General features: G+C 48.4%; 2 protein-coding genes across 10 annotated transcripts in view; both read left to right on the forward strand.

Moving 5' to 3' along the window:
- Positions 1-9,648, forward strand: part of OTUD7B (OTU deubiquitinase 7B) — a 69,615-nt gene extending 59,967 nt beyond the window's left edge. For 3 of the 4 annotated variants that reach the window (XM_017546396.2, XM_017546398.2, XM_017546397.2), the window contains exon 12: positions 1,829-6,615. In XM_017546396.2, the coding sequence (XP_017401885.1) occupies positions 1,829-3,037 (1,209 nt within the window). In that variant the 3' untranslated portion in view covers positions 3,038-6,615. Of the gene's footprint in view, positions 1-1,828; positions 6,616-9,490 lie in introns of those variants that run through there. The other variant, XR_005203070.1, reaches the window with a different exon arrangement.
- MTMR11 (myotubularin related protein 11) overlaps positions 604-15,547 on the forward strand; it is a 17,068-nt gene continuing 2,124 nt past the window's right edge. For 5 of the 6 annotated variants that reach the window (XR_001830354.2, XR_001830355.2, XM_017546399.2 and 2 more), the window contains exons 1-12: positions 10,549-10,867; positions 11,196-11,286; positions 12,048-12,169; positions 12,396-12,456; positions 12,625-12,767; positions 13,222-13,300; positions 13,421-13,556; positions 14,082-14,169; positions 14,324-14,412; positions 14,497-14,621; positions 15,025-15,091; positions 15,327-15,397. Coding sequence is in view for 4 of the 6 variants with exons in the window: in XM_017546399.2 (XP_017401888.1) it covers positions 10,802-10,867; positions 11,196-11,286; positions 12,048-12,169; positions 12,396-12,456; positions 12,625-12,767; positions 13,222-13,300; positions 13,421-13,556; positions 14,082-14,169; positions 14,324-14,412; positions 14,497-14,621; positions 15,025-15,091; positions 15,327-15,397 (1,138 nt within the window). In the remaining 2 variants the exon portion in view is untranslated. Of the gene's footprint in view, positions 609-10,548; positions 10,868-11,195; positions 11,287-12,047; positions 12,170-12,395; positions 12,457-12,624; positions 12,768-13,221; positions 13,301-13,420; positions 13,557-14,081; positions 14,170-14,323; positions 14,413-14,496; positions 14,622-15,024; positions 15,092-15,326; positions 15,398-15,547 lie in introns of those variants that run through there. The other variant, XM_037744931.1, reaches the window with a different exon arrangement.

The raw sequence follows: 15,547 nt of genomic DNA on the forward strand, positions 1-15,547 counted from the left end.
GAGGAGTGGTTTCACCATGTTGGCCAGTCTGGTCTCGAATGCCTGACCTCAGGTGATCTGCCTGCCTTGGCTTCCCACAGTGCTGGGATTACAGGTGTGAACCACTGTGCCCAGCCTTTCCTGCATTTTTTTTTTTTTTTTTTTGGAGAGGAAGTCTTGCTCTGTCATTCAGGCTGAAGTGCAGTGGCACAATCTTGGCTCATAGCAACCTCCGCTTCCCGGGTTCAAGCGATTCTCCTGCCTCACCCTCCTGAGTAGCTGGGATTACAGATGTGTGCCACAATACCCAGCTGATTTTTGTATTTTTAGTAGAGACGGGGTTTCACCATGTTGGCCAGGCTGGTCTTAAACTCCTGACCTCAGGTGATCCACCTGCCTCAGCCTACTAAAGTGCTAGGATTACAGGTGTGAGCCACTGTGCGTGGCCCTTTCCTGCATTTTAAAAACCATTAGTCTCCTGTTTTCCACATCTCCTCTCCAATCAGGCTCTGTGATCTGATACTAAAACATATTCTTTTTATTATTATTATTTTTTGAGACAGAGTTTTGCTTGCCTAGGCTAGAGTGCAGTGACACGATATTGGCTCACTGCAACTTCTGCCTCCCAGGTTCAAGCAATTCTCCTGCCTCAGTCTCCCTAGTAGCTGGGATTACAGGCACCTGCCATCACCACATCCAGCTCATTTTTGTATTTTTAGTAGAGATGGTGTTTCACCGTGTTGGTGAGGCTGATCTCTAACTCCTGACCTCATGATCCACCCGCCTTGGCCTCTGAAAGTGCCGGGATTATAGGCGTGAGCCATTGTGCCTGACCTAAAACATGTTCTTTAAGAAAGCTTTTCTGGACTGTTTGTTGAACTTGAGATGATCATTATATTGTCCTGAGCCTTCTGTAGATAGACCTCTGTTTTGGGCACTGGGAAACGGAGTAGCTGAACGAGCTCCTAATTCAGTGAGTTCTGAGTTAGAACAGGAGCACAGGAGTAAGGGCAAATTGATGAAGTCCAGTGCAGAATGTATAAAAGTTGAGGGGATTCAGGCTGGGTGCGGTGGCTCATGTCTATAATCCCAGCACTTTGGGAGGCTGAGGCAGGCAGATCATGAGGTCAAGAGATCGAGACCATCCTGGCCAACATGGTGAAACCCTGTCTCTACTAAAATACAAAAATTAGCTGAGTGTGGTCTGTAGTCCCAGCTACTCGGGAGGCTGAGGCAGGAGAATTGCTTGAACCTGGGAGGCGGAGGTTGCAGTGAGCCGAGATCGCGCCACTGTACTCCAGCCTGGTGCCTGGTGATAGAGCAAGACTCTGTCTCAAAAAAAAAAAAAAAAAAAGTTGAGAGGATGCAAAGTGGCTAGACTTGGTTGGTTCTGATTAGTCAAGACTTTTTTTCTTGAGATTAGTTTCGAGCAGAATTTGACAGAGAAATTTATAATAACATTCTAGTGTTTGGGCCTCTCACCCAGAAGCCACGTATCATATGGTTGCTCATTGTTCTAAATGCGCAGAAATGTTTTATTCTGCTATCTCCTTATTATAGAAGGGAGTCAGATTGCAATGGGTGAGAAAGCTGACTGACTGGAATGCAGAAAGGACAGTGCCATCCTGGGTGACCCTTCCCTCATCATGACAGCAGCCCTTCTCTGGAGCTAGGCAGTCACTTCAAGGACAGAGTTCACAGGGGTCCACCCTTCTTCCTGGCTAATTTCTACAGCCATGGCTGCAGGGAGCTCCCTGAGTGAGCCAGATGGATGGGCTAGAGGTCCCTGCGGGATTCCCCCACCCCAGGCTGCTGGGATAACCATCAACAGTGTTCTTGTCTCTTCCAGGCTCCTCTGGCCCAGCCTGAGTCCCCCACTGCCTCAGCGGGAGATGAGCCCCGGTCTACTCCTGAGTCTGGAGACTCAGATAAGGAGTCAGTTGGCAGCAGCTCCACCAGTAATGAGGGCGGCCGGCGAAAGGAGAAGTCAAAGCGAGATCGGGAGAAAGACAAGAAGAGAGCAGACTCTGTGGCTAACAAACTGGGCAGCTTTGGAAAAACCTTGGGCAGCAAGCTCAAAAAGAACATGGGGGGCCTGATGCACGGCAAGGGTTCGAAACCTGGAGGGGTGGGGACAGGGTCCGGGGGAAGCAGTGGCACTGAGACACTGGAGAAGAAGAAGAAAAACGCACTGAAGAGCTGGAAGGGTGGCAAGGAGGAGGCAGCTGGGGATGGGCCTGTGTCTGAGAAGCCCCCAGCTGAGTCTGTTGGTAACGGAGGGAGCAAGTATAGCCAGGAGGTGATGCAGAGCCTGAGCATTCTGAGGACTGCCATGCAAGGGGAGGGGAAGTTTATTTTTGTTGGAACCCTGAAGATGGGTCATCGTCACCAGTATCAGGAGGAGATGATCCAGCGCTACCTTTCTGATGCTGAGGAGAGATTCCTGGCAGAACAGAAGCAGAAGGAGGCAGAGAGGAAGATCATGAATGGAGGAATAGGGGGTGGCCCTCCTCCAGCCAAAAAGCCAGAGCCAGATGCTGGGGAGGAGCAGCTGACTGGCCCCCCAGCAGAGTCCAAGGCAATGGCATTTTCTACTGGCTACCCTGGGGGCTTTACTATCCCTCGGCCTTCTGGGGGTGGAGTCCACTGCCAGGAACCCCGGAGGCAGTTGGCAGGGGGTCCATGTGTCGGGGGCCTACCACCATATGCCACCTTCCCCAGACAGTGCCCTCCTGGGCGACCCTACCCCCACCAGGACAGCATCCCTTCTCTGGAGCCAGGCAGTCAGTCTAAGGATGGAGTTCACAGGGGTGCATTGTTACCACCCTCCTACCGAGTGGCTGATTCCTATAGCAATGGCTACAGAGAGCCCCCTGAGCCAGACGGATGGGCTGGAGGTCTCCGGGGGCTTCCCCCCACCCAGACCAAATGCAAACAACCGAACTGCAGCTTCTATGGACACCCCGAGACAAACAACTTCTGTTCCTGTTGTTACAGGGAAGAACTGAGGCGGAGGGAACGGGAGCCGGGTGGGGAGCTCCTGGTGCACAGGTTTTGAACAGTTGGAACACTGAAGGGCAAGGAGGCTGAACAAAGTTAAGCTCAACTAATTGGCTCATCAAGAACAGTCCCCATGCTGATGGGGCAAATGCAGTAATGTTTGTGGGAGCCTGGCTGGAAACTTTCAAGTATGTGCGCACAGGAGTGCTGCCAGGCTGGCAGGAGCAGGTTGGGGCTGGATGGCGCCTCAAGGGCTGCACTATTTCTCTGCAGAGCTTGACTTTACGGGACTGAGGTGCAAGGGGGAAAGATGGCGATTCTGTCTTATAACCTCCTGGGTCCCATCCAAGGACCTAAGAGGAAGTAGTATGAGAAGGTTTGGTGTGTGGGGGTGGGAGGTGGGCAGAAGTCTTGGGGAGAAATGGGCAAAGGAAGTTCTCAGTCAATAAAAAATAGACCAAAGTTCATTAGGTTGGGGAAAGCACATGGTGGTGGAGTGGGAAGTGTGGAGCGGAAGCAGGAAATTGGACACATTTGCTATTGATTTGAATTAAGGTAGACATTAGGGTTGGATAAATTCTTCCCCTTGAAGGATCTGGAAAGACAAGGCAGTGATATGTGCTCATGGGTGCCTGTTAGGAGGTGGGGGTAGTTTAAATCCTTTGGTTGAGATGGGAAAGGGAGGAACTTAAAAGGGAAATCCTTTTCCTCTTAAGCTTTATTTCCTTGCAGTCATGTGTCATCTGTTACAGTTTGAGAAGAGTTGAGAAGAGATTGCTGATTACTCCCCATCTTTTCCTCACCTAAATCTTTAATTGTATTTTTTTAAGTTCCCTGTGGGAAAGGGAAGAGCATGGTGAGAAGAGCAGTCATGTGTGTTGCATTTTCTCCAGGTGAATTGGGGCAGAGGTGATCTATTTTTTAACCATAGCAATAACCATACATTGGGATTTGAGCACACCTTGGGCGGGGCGGGAGGACAGACATTTTAGCCAGATTGTTTTAAACAAAACCAAAAACCTAAATAGAGCACTACCATCCTCTGTGGCTGCTGCATTTCTGTAGAAAGAACTTATTTTATTGACTTTTTTTTTTTAAGGAAAAGAAACAAAAAGACCCCAACAAGCAAAAACATTTTAAAAAATGATTTTTTCTCCTACTTAAGTGGTTCCTTCTCCTTTTTCTCTACTTTTGGAGAATGAACTTTAACATCCTGGCTTCTTTTGTTAAGCCATAGCTGACCTTAATCTGTGGTTAGTTTATTAAAATAATTAAAAATACTTTGTAAGAAGAGATATTTTTGATATTAGGACTGATGTTGAAATATGGGGTGGGGATTAGGGGCAATTTATAAAAAGGTAGATAGAGAAATATATTTTAGTGAACTATAACCACAGAGCACAGATAACTCCCAATGAGCTGATCTGTCTTTAGATTTCTCCCTCTCCTTGACCCATCCCTGTTCTCCAGGGGCTGGGAGTGGGGATGTGGACACAGTAGGGGGAGCTCCTTTGCATTTTGCACAAAGCACAAGTCTGGACAGCCGATGCTCTGGCCAGAGCCATTTCTAAGAGCTTTAAACCGGAAGACCCATCCTGGGCCAAGTTTCCTTTTTCTTTATATTTTTTTCCGGGAAAAAAAAAGTCAACTATGCAATTGTATACACTCCCGGGTGCATGTGAGGAAGGGGAATAAGTGTACTTAATGTGTCCAGAGTATTAACAGGCTGTTTTTCTGTGTTTGGATTTCTCTTTTGAGGTATGTACTCATAACTCATCCCATGGAATGGAGTCCCCACATTTGATCTAAAGCAGTTGCACGTGCATGTGCGTGCGTGCGTGTGTGCGTCTTCCTTCTTGGTACCCAGTCAAGACTGTCCTTGTTGGAAATGCTCACGGTTTAGAAAGGTTCTTTTCTCCTCAACAATCTCAGAAGTCACCTATTTAATTTCCTATGGCTATTAATTCTTAGGGTTTTCTTTGAAAATAGGTTTGTTTTAAGGAAGCAGTGAGATTCCAAAGGAAGGGATGTGTATATGTCTGGACAGGTCTGGAACCTGGTATGCGATGAGCACTCCCCTAAGGTGCAAAATTTAAGGGGCTACCATAAAAAACTCATTCAGCAACATACTTAAAAAAATGCAGTATTTTAAAAAATTATTGCAAAAAAATTATGTTGAATAAAGTAGCGAAATCTTACAGGATCTGACAGGACTGGGATTAGGAGGAGGGAAGTGAGGCTGAATTGAATAAGTATGGGGATGAATCCTCTTTAAATATTTGATACATTGTCCATCATAGTTTTTTTACATTAATTTTGATTTTTTTTCCCCATGGATATTTCAGATAAAGTGAATTAATTTTGATTTTTTAAAAATATTGCATTAAAGTAGTATTCATCTTGGTTACTGGGTTTTTTGGGCACTCTTTAAATTTTGTGCCCAAGGCGACTGCCTTGCTCACCTCACCCTAGTTACGTCCCTATTTCTGTGATTTGAACAACGCTAGTGAGAACACCACTGTGTGGGCCTCCATCCCCATCACACACCAAACAACAGGTGGCTCAAACACCCTGAATTTGCACAACTCACCTAGCTTTCCTAATTTAGGCCTTCATACCATAGGATGCTGGCCTGGACCAATAGAAATTAAAACAGACCAGGGGTTTTCCCAGAGAAGAAAGCCAGAAAAGTTTTGATTCTCCACTGGACTGCTGTGTTTGGATTTGATCTGTTATTAGATTCTAGTTAATACTTTTGTTTTTAAAAACTGAGGACAAATGAACAAAAACAAAACCTTGTATCATGTTTGTTTTTGTTTCTATTTATAAATTAGCCAATCCCAGTTCCTTTTGCCTTCTTTTCAAATAAAAGATGGAAATTTTGAAGGGTGGTCTAGGGATTAATATGGTAAAATGGGGCTTTAGGCCTTATAGCTTTTTATTAAGAAATAAATTATTTTTTATTTGGGAAGGTAACTATTTATTGAGACATTGAAAAACCTCTCCATTCTAAGGATGAAAGACCCTGAGACAATGGATATATTTTTATAGGAGATAGCGAAGTTTGTTTTGCTTCATTATTTGGGGGAAGGGCTCAGTGGGATGTTGGGGAAGTGAAGGAATAATGCCTGGGAAATTAATATAGACTCAGCTTGGTTTGTGGTATTTGGGGAAGAGGAGAGAATAGAAGAGACAAGCCCATGCCTTTACTGGATTGGGGAGAAGAAAAGAAGGGGCATATGACATGCACTCAAAATGGGCAGAAAATTCCTTAGTTACAGAGTGATATGTGAGTGAAGAGAGAAGGCAGACCCTTTAACCGTAGGTGAGGGATGATACCATCTCTCAGACTTAAATTTAAGTGCACTTATTTCCTTTAATCCAGGGCAACTGGGGTACCTACTGAAGTTTTTAATGGAGGGAGCTTTTCAGGGTTCTTATTTTTCCCTTTTGATGTTAGTGCTCCTCCCTCCCTGCCACGCTCTGCCCCGTCTCCAATGGAGTAAGTATTACCGTAGGATAGGCCTCCACATCTCCCTTAACCTATGCTGCGTTTATTGAAAGTTACGAGATTTAACCAGAAGTTTTTCCCCCATACTGGTTTTTATCAACAAAATAAAAAGTTATATCAAAAGATTTTTTTAAAGATTCAGTCTTTTTAAGGAGTGGGGATGGTGTTAAACTCAGTGCTGTAGAGGGCCTTGGAAGGAAAGTAGCTTCGCTCTATGAGCTCAGTTGTTTTTTTTTTCCTCAAGCAAAACTAAAGCCCACAGTCAAGAATTGGCAGTGACTTCGTGTTATATATCTGTGGGGTGATACTGAGCCCGAAAGAATGAAGCTGGTTTTGAATGTGTTCTGAGAAACTAACTTTTGCCATTCTTACTCCTTTTAGTCATGTGTCCAAGGTTCCAGTCACATTTTTTCTTTCTCTGTAAAGGAGTATTTTCAGAGATGATTGTCCTTGAATTACTCAGACACCTCTGGACTCTGTCTTTTTTTTTTTTTTTTTTGGAGACAGAGTGTTGCTCTGTCACCCAGGCTGGAGTTCAGTGGTGTAATCTTGGCTCACTGCAACCACCGTCTCCCGGGTTCAAGCAATTCTCCTGTCTCTGCCTCCTGAGTAGCTGGGATTACAGGCACCTGCCATCATGTCCGGCTAATATTTGTATTTTAATAGAGACGGTGTTTCACTATGTTGGCCAGGTGGCCTTGAACTCCTGACCTCAGGTGATCCACTGGCCTAGGCCTCCAGAAGTGCCAGGGTTACAGGTATGAGCCACCACATCCGGTCTCTGTCTTTCTCCAATGAGTGAGTGCCCCAGACATACAGCCACAGGTGAGAAGACAGAAACACCTTCCCAGTCTGGAATCACCTGCACTCCAGATTTTTCTAATATCCTTTCCCACCAGGCCTTTCAACTGTAGATTTGGATGAGTCATGTAGGCATTCTGTCTCTTTTTTTTGTTGTTGTTGTTGTTTTTTGAGACGGAGTTTCGCTCTTGTTACCCAGGCTGGAGTGCAATGGCGCGATCTCAGCTCACCGCAACCTCCGCTTCCTGGGTTCAGGCAATTCTCCTGCCTCAGCCTCCTGAGTAGCTGGGACTACAGGCACGTGTCACCATGCCCAGCTAATTTTTTGTAGTTTTAGTAGAGACGGGGTTTCACCATGTTGACCAGGATGGTCTCGATCTCTTGACCTCGTGATCCACCCGCCTCGGCCTCCCAAAGTGCTGGGATTACAGGCTTGAGCCACCGCGCCCGGCCGGCATTCTGTCTCTTTTACTTTGCAGACATCCAGTCTGCAAATCACGGGGTGTTTTGCCCCCATACGTCATTTGGGTAACAAAGTATTTATTACGATGTCTGCATGAGAAGTTCTCTGTGCCACCTCCTGCATTGGCCATGTGGGTAAGGGGCAGTAGAAAAGAGCAACGGAAGCTGGCTGGCAGTAGTTAAGAGGAGTGGGGGTGGGAAGGACCTTGGCCTCTTTCTGTGTTTATAAGTGGATATGTGACTCATCTTGTGAGTCATTCAACTCCACCTCCCTCCTCCCGCTGCCCCTCCCAGCAGCCTTCCCTCCCGGCACAAACCTGCAGCCAGACCAAGATTCTGAAAATGGAAAAACCTGATATAGCTCCTTGCCTTTCCACCCTCCCCTGTATCTAGTACTCCTACTGGGGATGTGTGGGGTGGTGAGAGGAGTCTTAACCCTCAGCTCCTGCCCATTCCATTCCTGGTTAGGTGCTGATCCAAATCCAAATTGCCCAATTCTTTTCTCCCCCTGATTTCCCCGATTTTTATTTTTATTATTTTTTTTTTAGACGGGAGTTTTGCTCTTGTCGCCCAGGATGAAGTGCAATGGCGCTCACTGTAACCTCTGCCTCCTAGGTTCAAGCAATTCTGCCTCAGCCTCCTGAGTAGCTGGGATTACAGGCACCTGCCATCACCACATCCAGCTCATTTTTGTATTTTTAGTAGAGATGGGGTTTCATCATGTTGGCTAGGCTGGTCTCAAACTCCTGACCTCAGGTGATCTGCCCACCTCAGCCCCCCAAGGTGCTGGGACTATAGGCATGAGCCCCCCTCCCCCGATTTTTTTCTCTGTGTTCCTCCACTGTCTCCACACTTCAAAGTGCTAAAGAATAGAATGAGGCTCTTAAATGAAGGATGGTGGTGAGAAGGAAAGTGGATAATGAGATTTAAAAGTTGTAGTACACACCTATTCCTATTTTTTTTTTGAGGGCGTCTTGCTCTGTCGCCCAGGCTGGAGTATAATCATGAAATCTTGGCTCACTGGAACCTCCACTAAGCGATTCTCCTGCCTCAGCCACTGGAGTAGCTGGGATTACAGGTATGAGCCACCATTCCCAGCTAATTTTTTTTTTTTTTTTTGAGACAGAATCGCTCTGTTGCCCAGGCTGGAGTGCAGTGGCATGATCTCGGCTCACTGTAGCCTCCGCCTCCTGGGTTCAAGCAATTCTGCCTCAGCTTCCTGAGTAGCTGGGACTACAGACGCGTGCCACCACGCCCAGCTTATTTTTGTATTTTTAGTAGAAATGGGGTTTCACCATGTTGGTCAGGCTGGTATCAAACTCCTGACCTCGTGATCCACCCACCTCGGCCTCCCAAAGTGCTGGGACTACAGATGTGTGCCACTGAGCCCGGCTAATTTTTGTTTGTTTAGTAGAGACAGGGTTTCACCATGTTGTCCAGGCTGGTTCTGAACTCCAGATCTCAAGTGATCCGCCCGCCTTGGCCTCCTAAAGTGCTGGGATTACAGGCGTGAGTCACTGCGCCCGGCCCCTATTTTCTTATTACAACAGACCTTGGGAAGTATTTTCTTCCCCCAAGAGGTTGAGGCCCATGGAATGCATGGGAGTGAGATGGGGTGGGTGCTCTGTAGCCTTTAGGACTTCTAGACTCGGGCTTCTGGGCCACCTTCCCGGCAGGTGTATTCCTCTTTGTTCCAGACTGACTTCCTGTCTCACAATATCTTCACTGTTTCCACAGTTGCAGCCAAGACAGGAAACTTTGAAAGCTGAGGCCAGAAGGGTGGTGTACCAGGGGAGGAGAAAATTGAGTGTCACTTTGGAAAACTGGGGCCCCAACCTAAGGATTGCTGCCTCTGTAGATTCAAAAGCAATAAAACAGCAGCACATTAACTCTTATTTTGTATTTTATTTTCTGTCTTTTTCATGTCTAAATAAAGATTTTTGCTTTGCTGTCCCCAAGTCCCCTCCTTTAAAGGAGCTGCAGCTCCTTGACTTCTGTCCTTGTTCCCAGCCTTCCTTACTCATCTTTGCTTCTTGGGTTGCAGATGGGAGGGACGGGAGATGGACTGTTGAGCTGAAGAGGTTTCCAGCCCTCACCTGGAAAGTCCTGAACATGAATCATTCATTTGGAGATCTGGTGTCTGGGTTGGAGGGGTGGAGTCACATACGGGAATCGGTTGTGTGGCTGCGTGATAGGCGGGGTTAACTGCTAAGATGTTTTCCTCACACCTCCCACCCTCATGCCCAAGACTTGCACACAAACATACCTGTACTGTGTCTGCATCTTGGACACATTTCCATCTCTTCACACTTCTCCACTGCGCACTTCACATGATGTCTGCTTCATGCCCTCTGCAGAAAGATATGCAAAAACACTGTAACCAGTTTCCCTGCTTCCCCACCTAATGCTTGGGCCTCTCCTGACAAAAATCACCCCAGGTCTAATTTTCATTTTTTTCTGGAAGAGATGGCAAGGAGGCTTGAACCACTTTCACATTCCTACCCCTCTCCCCGCCCCAAGCCCCTGTGAGAAGACAAAAGAACTGGGCTTCTCAGGGAAGTCATCACTGAGACACTCCAGAGAGGTAGCCCAAATTATTCCAGTTTCATCATCAATAGAACTGCATCCCTCAAACGATCTCTGGGACTCATGAACAGGAAGAGAACGGGGTCTGGGATTGGGGTAAAGAAGGGAGTAGGTATTTTTCTCTCAGGCCCCATTTCTCCCTCACCCGTCTGTCTCAGACCCCACTGTTTCCACTTTTCCAGAATTGTGTGTATTCTCCTTTAAGGGGCTGGGCATCTCTCCCGCCCTCTCCAGAGTCGACTGAAGTTTCTGAGGAGACTTCTCAGGCTGGGCTGGACACACCTTTCCAAAGACCTCCAAACTCTGCTCTGTGCACCTTAAATGCTCCTCTCCCTTGTGTCCAACCCCCTCCCCCTCTCCCTAACTCCCCTCTTCTCAACCAGACTCGCCTCTCCCCAGGGGGGTGAGCATCCTTGAGGTTTCCCACCCTTAAGTGCTCAGTCCCCGGATGGAGCCAGAGAAATGTGGTGGGGGGGCCGGGGCCAGAGTTTCAACATTGCCCCCCAGAAGGAGGAGCCAGAGATGGGGGTAAGGAGAAGGAATTTGGGGAGGTCGGTAAGAGGGTGAGAATGGGGATGAGGTGGAGGTAAAAGGGGGAAGCAAAGGCTCTAGAGGAGGAGGAGGGTGTGTCTGTGCCATCAGCTTCTGTTGATGGAGCCTGGTCTGCCTTTTTCATAGTCTCAAGTTCGTTGTCTCATTACCCATTAACCAGCCCCTCCCTTGACTGTCTGCCAGGCCTGGCTGGTCTGGAGCTCCCCATAGACACTGATCTCAGTTTCCCCCAGAGTGTGAGTGCAGGCCTCTGAAGGCAGCTGCCTCTGGGGAGGTCTAGGGGTTAACTTTATGCCCCCCTCAGCTCTCTGGACCAAAATCCGTCCAGGAAAGCAGGATGCCGGAGCCCCGGAGTCGTCGGCTTAGCAGTTGCCTGGCCTCCGGATGCCTCCCAGGTAACAGTGCCCTGTCATGCTCCAAACACTCCTCCAAATTCCATCCTGCACCACTGTTGTTTCATGCCCTCACCAAAGAGACCCCTGTGTTCCTCTCCTGCCTCAAAGTGCTTCTGCCTGAGGCTCACTGTCCTCCCCGGCGGCTTCTGGAGCTGGCTGAGGGTTGGATGTTGACATTCCTTCTGTTTCCTTGACCCTGTTACCCCTTTTGAAATTTACTTATTTAATACATATTTAGTGCCTGGTATGTGCCAGGTCCTGCTCTAGGCTGTGTTCTAGTTACGTAAATTTTTTAAAATGTATCTTTCCTGGGCCAGACGCAGTGGCTCACGCCTATAATCCCAGCACTTTGGAAGGCCGAGGCGGGTGGATCACGAGGTCAAGAGATCGAGACCATCCTGGTCAACATGGTGAAAGCCCGTCTCTACTAAATATACAAAAAATCAGCTGGGCATGGTGGTGCGTGCCTGTAATCCCAGCTGCTCAGGAGGCTGAGGCAGGAGAATTGCCTGAACCCAGGAGGCGGAGGTTGCGGTGAGCCGAGATTGCGCCATTGCACTCCATGCTGGGTAACAAGAGCGAAACTCTGTCTCAAAAAAAAAAAATAAATGTATCTTTTCTCAGAAGCTTACATTCTAGAGGGCTTAGAGGAGGATTTTCATCGTCCCCATTTAGATCTCCCTGTCTCAGAGGAGTGGGTGTTTCCAAGTGTGGGCAACACTGGGAATAGTCATAATGGGGCTTCCCTTCTTTCCCTTTAGGGGAGCAGATCCTAGCATGGGCCCCAGGGGTGAGGAAGGGGCTGGAACCGGAAATGTCTGGAACCCTGATCTGTACCAACTTGAGGGTCACCTTCCAGCCCTGTGGATGGCAGCGGAATCAGGTAAGATAGTTGGGGCAACAGAAATGACAGGTAGGGGCAAATGGGTAGGGGATTCTAGCAGGATTTAGACAAACATTATGGGTTAAGGGGCTGTCTTGTATGTATCACTGATAATCAATGGGAACTCCCTCTAGGGGAGTTGCCCCCTAGAGGGGTTGGGGCTGCCAGGGTAGGAAAATGAGGGCTATTTCAGATGTCTGTACCATCAGTCACGTGCTTCCTCTAGGATACTCCCTTGAGCAGTGAATATGATTTTGCCCTGGTCAACATTGGGCGATTGGAGGCTGGTAAGTTGGGGGGTTTTGGTGAAGGGGTTCACTGGGGGTGTTGGAACTCCCTCCTCCTCCTCCTTCCTCTATTCTCAGAAAACAGCCAGGGATGGAGTGGGACGGGCTGGAAGAGTCCCTTCTGGAGGGACCCTGGTCCATACACTGCTCTGTACCTCTTGACTTCAGTGAGCGGCTTGTCCCGAGTCCAGCTGCTCCGTCCAGGGTCCCTGCTTAAATTTATCCCCGAGGAGATTCTGATTCATGGCCGAGACTTCCGGCTGCTCAGAATTGCTTTTGAGGCTGGAGGCCTAGAGCCCCAGGCTTTTCAGGTAAGAGGCCCCTAACCTGAGGCTTCCTCCTCTCCCCAGAACCTTGGGGTCCTCTCCCTGACAATTTCTGAGACTCCTCCAGCCCCCGGGATCCTCACATCATTCCCCCTGCTTCTCTCAACGAAAGGCTAAAAGGCTGGGATAAATGATCTTGTAATGAGAGGAAGGAGCCTGCCCTCCAGCCTGACTCTGCCAATTACCAGCAGTGTGACGGTGGGCGAGTTTCCTCCTTTCAAAAACCGGAATTCCTCCCAGAATGATCATTCTAGGATTCTGTGGTTCTAGATTTGTTCTCCCGTCCCTGGTCCCCATGGCCTGAGGAAGCCCCCTTCTCTAGAGACTGTTTTTACTGTTCTTCTTTGTTCTTGGCAAAGAGAGTGGTGCAACACATGGGCTCCGTTTCCTTCTTTCACTTAGCCTAAGCCAAAAGGATGGAATGTCCTTTCCTCCACAGGTGACCATGGCCATTGTCCAAGCCAGAGCTCAGAGCAGTCAAGCCCAACAGTATTTGGGGATAACCCTGAGCAAGGCTGGTGAGTGAGGGCACTTTAGGGTAAGGAAGAGTCTGAAAAAGCAGAGATGGCCTAGGACAAAGAGCTGAGAAGCTGTCTCTGGTATTCTCCTTCCTCCTCTATGTCCCACTCCTGTTCTAGGCCAGGGTTCTGGCTCCAGAAAACCACCAATTCCTCTCATGGAGACAGCAGAAGACTGGGAGACTGAGCGGAATAAGCAGGGAGCCAGAGGCTGGAGGGTGAGCACGGTCAACGAGAGGTTCGACGTAGCCACCAGGTGATTGCCCAGTGCCCCCCAACCCTGCTGCTCTCCCAGTCTTCCCTTAGTTCCTTGATCCCCTAAAGCTAGGACGTCCACAAAGCTCTCTCCCAGGCTGGGCGCGGTGGCTCACCCCTGTAATCCCAGCACTTAGGGAGGCCGAGGTGGGAGGATCACCTGAGGTCAGCAGTTTGAGAACAGCCTGACCAACAAGGAGAAATCCCAGCTCTACTAAAAATACAAAAAATTAGCTGGGCGTGGTGGTGCATGCCTGTAATCCCAGCTACTCAGAAGGCTGAGGCAGGAGAACCTGGGAGGTTGAGGTTGAGGTGAGCTGAGATCGTGCCATTGCACTCCAGCCTGGGCAACAAGAGTGAAACTCCATCTCAAAAAAAAAAAAAAAAAAGCTATCTCCCTTACCTCCTAGATCCCTTAACCTGAGATCCCTTGGAATGATCCCTCCGAAGCAGCTTCCTTATAATAACAGCTTTACATTATAATGAAGTCGCTGAGCCAAACTGTAACACCAGTCTCATTTCACAGCCTCCCACGTTACTTCTGGGTCCCTAACCGAATTCTGGACAGTGAGATCAGGAGAGCATTTGGCCACTTTCATCAGGGCCGTGGACCGGTCAGTGTGAGGGTCAGGGTAACAGCTGTGGATTAGAGGGTCATGGGATGCTGGGGACATGTGGAGGGAGGAACCTCTGTGAAGTCAGCATGGGGGCAAGGACAGCGTGGCTAGGCGTTTCTCCCACAGTGACCCTCTTCTGCTCCATCTGAAGCGCTTGTCCTGGCATCACCCTGGCGGCAGTGATCTTCTCCGCTGCGGAGGCTTCTATACAGCCAGCGACCCTAACAAGGAGGACATCAGGTGAGGGAGGCTTGATGAGAAGAATCAAGGGTTAGGTGCTCAGGACAGATTCCTTCTCTTACTTCCTGACTCCTTCCCCTCCAGAGCAGTGGAGTCGATGCTCCAGGCTGGGCATTCGGATGTTGTCCTGGTGGACAGTATGGATGAGCTGCCCAGCCTTGCAGATGTCCAACTTGCCCACCTGAGGCTGAGGGCCCTCTGCCTGCCGGGTGAGAAAAACCTTTGAACTCTCACCCTCGCCCGCAGGTCTGCTGACCCTAACCTGGTCAACCCTTTGCTTGCTGTAGATGAGTAGCTCGTTAGCCTCTCACCTCCCATCTCTCCCACAGACTCATCGATTTCCTGTCTTCTTGACCCCAATTTATTCTTTTCTAAACAGCTTTATTGAGACATAATGTACGTATCATAAAATTACCCTTCACTGAAGTATACAGTTCAGTGAGTTTTATTATATTTACAATGTTGTACAACCATCACCACTGCTTAATTTTAGAAAACCATCCTGGCCATTTACGATTACTTTTCATTCCTATTTTTAACCCATCAGGCTATCAACCTGAATCTTGAGTTCTCCTAATCTCTTTGCCCTCTGATCTCTCTGCCCTCTAACAGATTCATCTGTAGCTGATGATAAATGGCTTTCAGCCCTGGAAGGAACACGATGGCTGGACTATGTCAGGTACTCCCTCGCTTCTTCTAGCCATCATTAATAATTCAGCCTTCCTCAACCTTCTGTTAACCTGGACTCCTAAATGGCCTTTCATTAATTCTTCTCTTTGGTTTCCCAAGAAGACTGCCATTTGCTGCTCTTTAGAAGGAGGAGGGGCAGGATTTGGAGTCAGCCTCATTCCATCCCATGACCCATTTCCCTAGGCTTATCATTCTTCCTCCCTCTTCCTCACCTGCTCCTCCAGGGCTTGCCTTCGAAAGGCCAGTGACATTTCAGTATTAGTGACAGCCAGGGTTCGTTCTGTAATACTTCAAGGTGAGTTCCTTGGGTAAGCCCATTCCATTCTTTGCTGCTTTTCTTCACCCACCTGACCAGATTGCAATTCAGGGAGGGGGGACCCTAAGGCTTCCTCCTCTCCTGTTCCTGGGAACTGCCCCCAAGCTCTACTCTTTTTTTTTTTTTTTT

The sequence above is a fragment of the Cebus imitator genome, unplaced genomic scaffold (assembly GCF_001604975.1).
Source record: "Cebus imitator isolate Cc_AM_T3 unplaced genomic scaffold, Cebus_imitator-1.0 Scaffold188, whole genome shotgun sequence".
In the NCBI taxonomy this organism is placed as follows: domain Eukaryota; kingdom Metazoa; phylum Chordata; class Mammalia; order Primates; family Cebidae; genus Cebus; species Cebus imitator.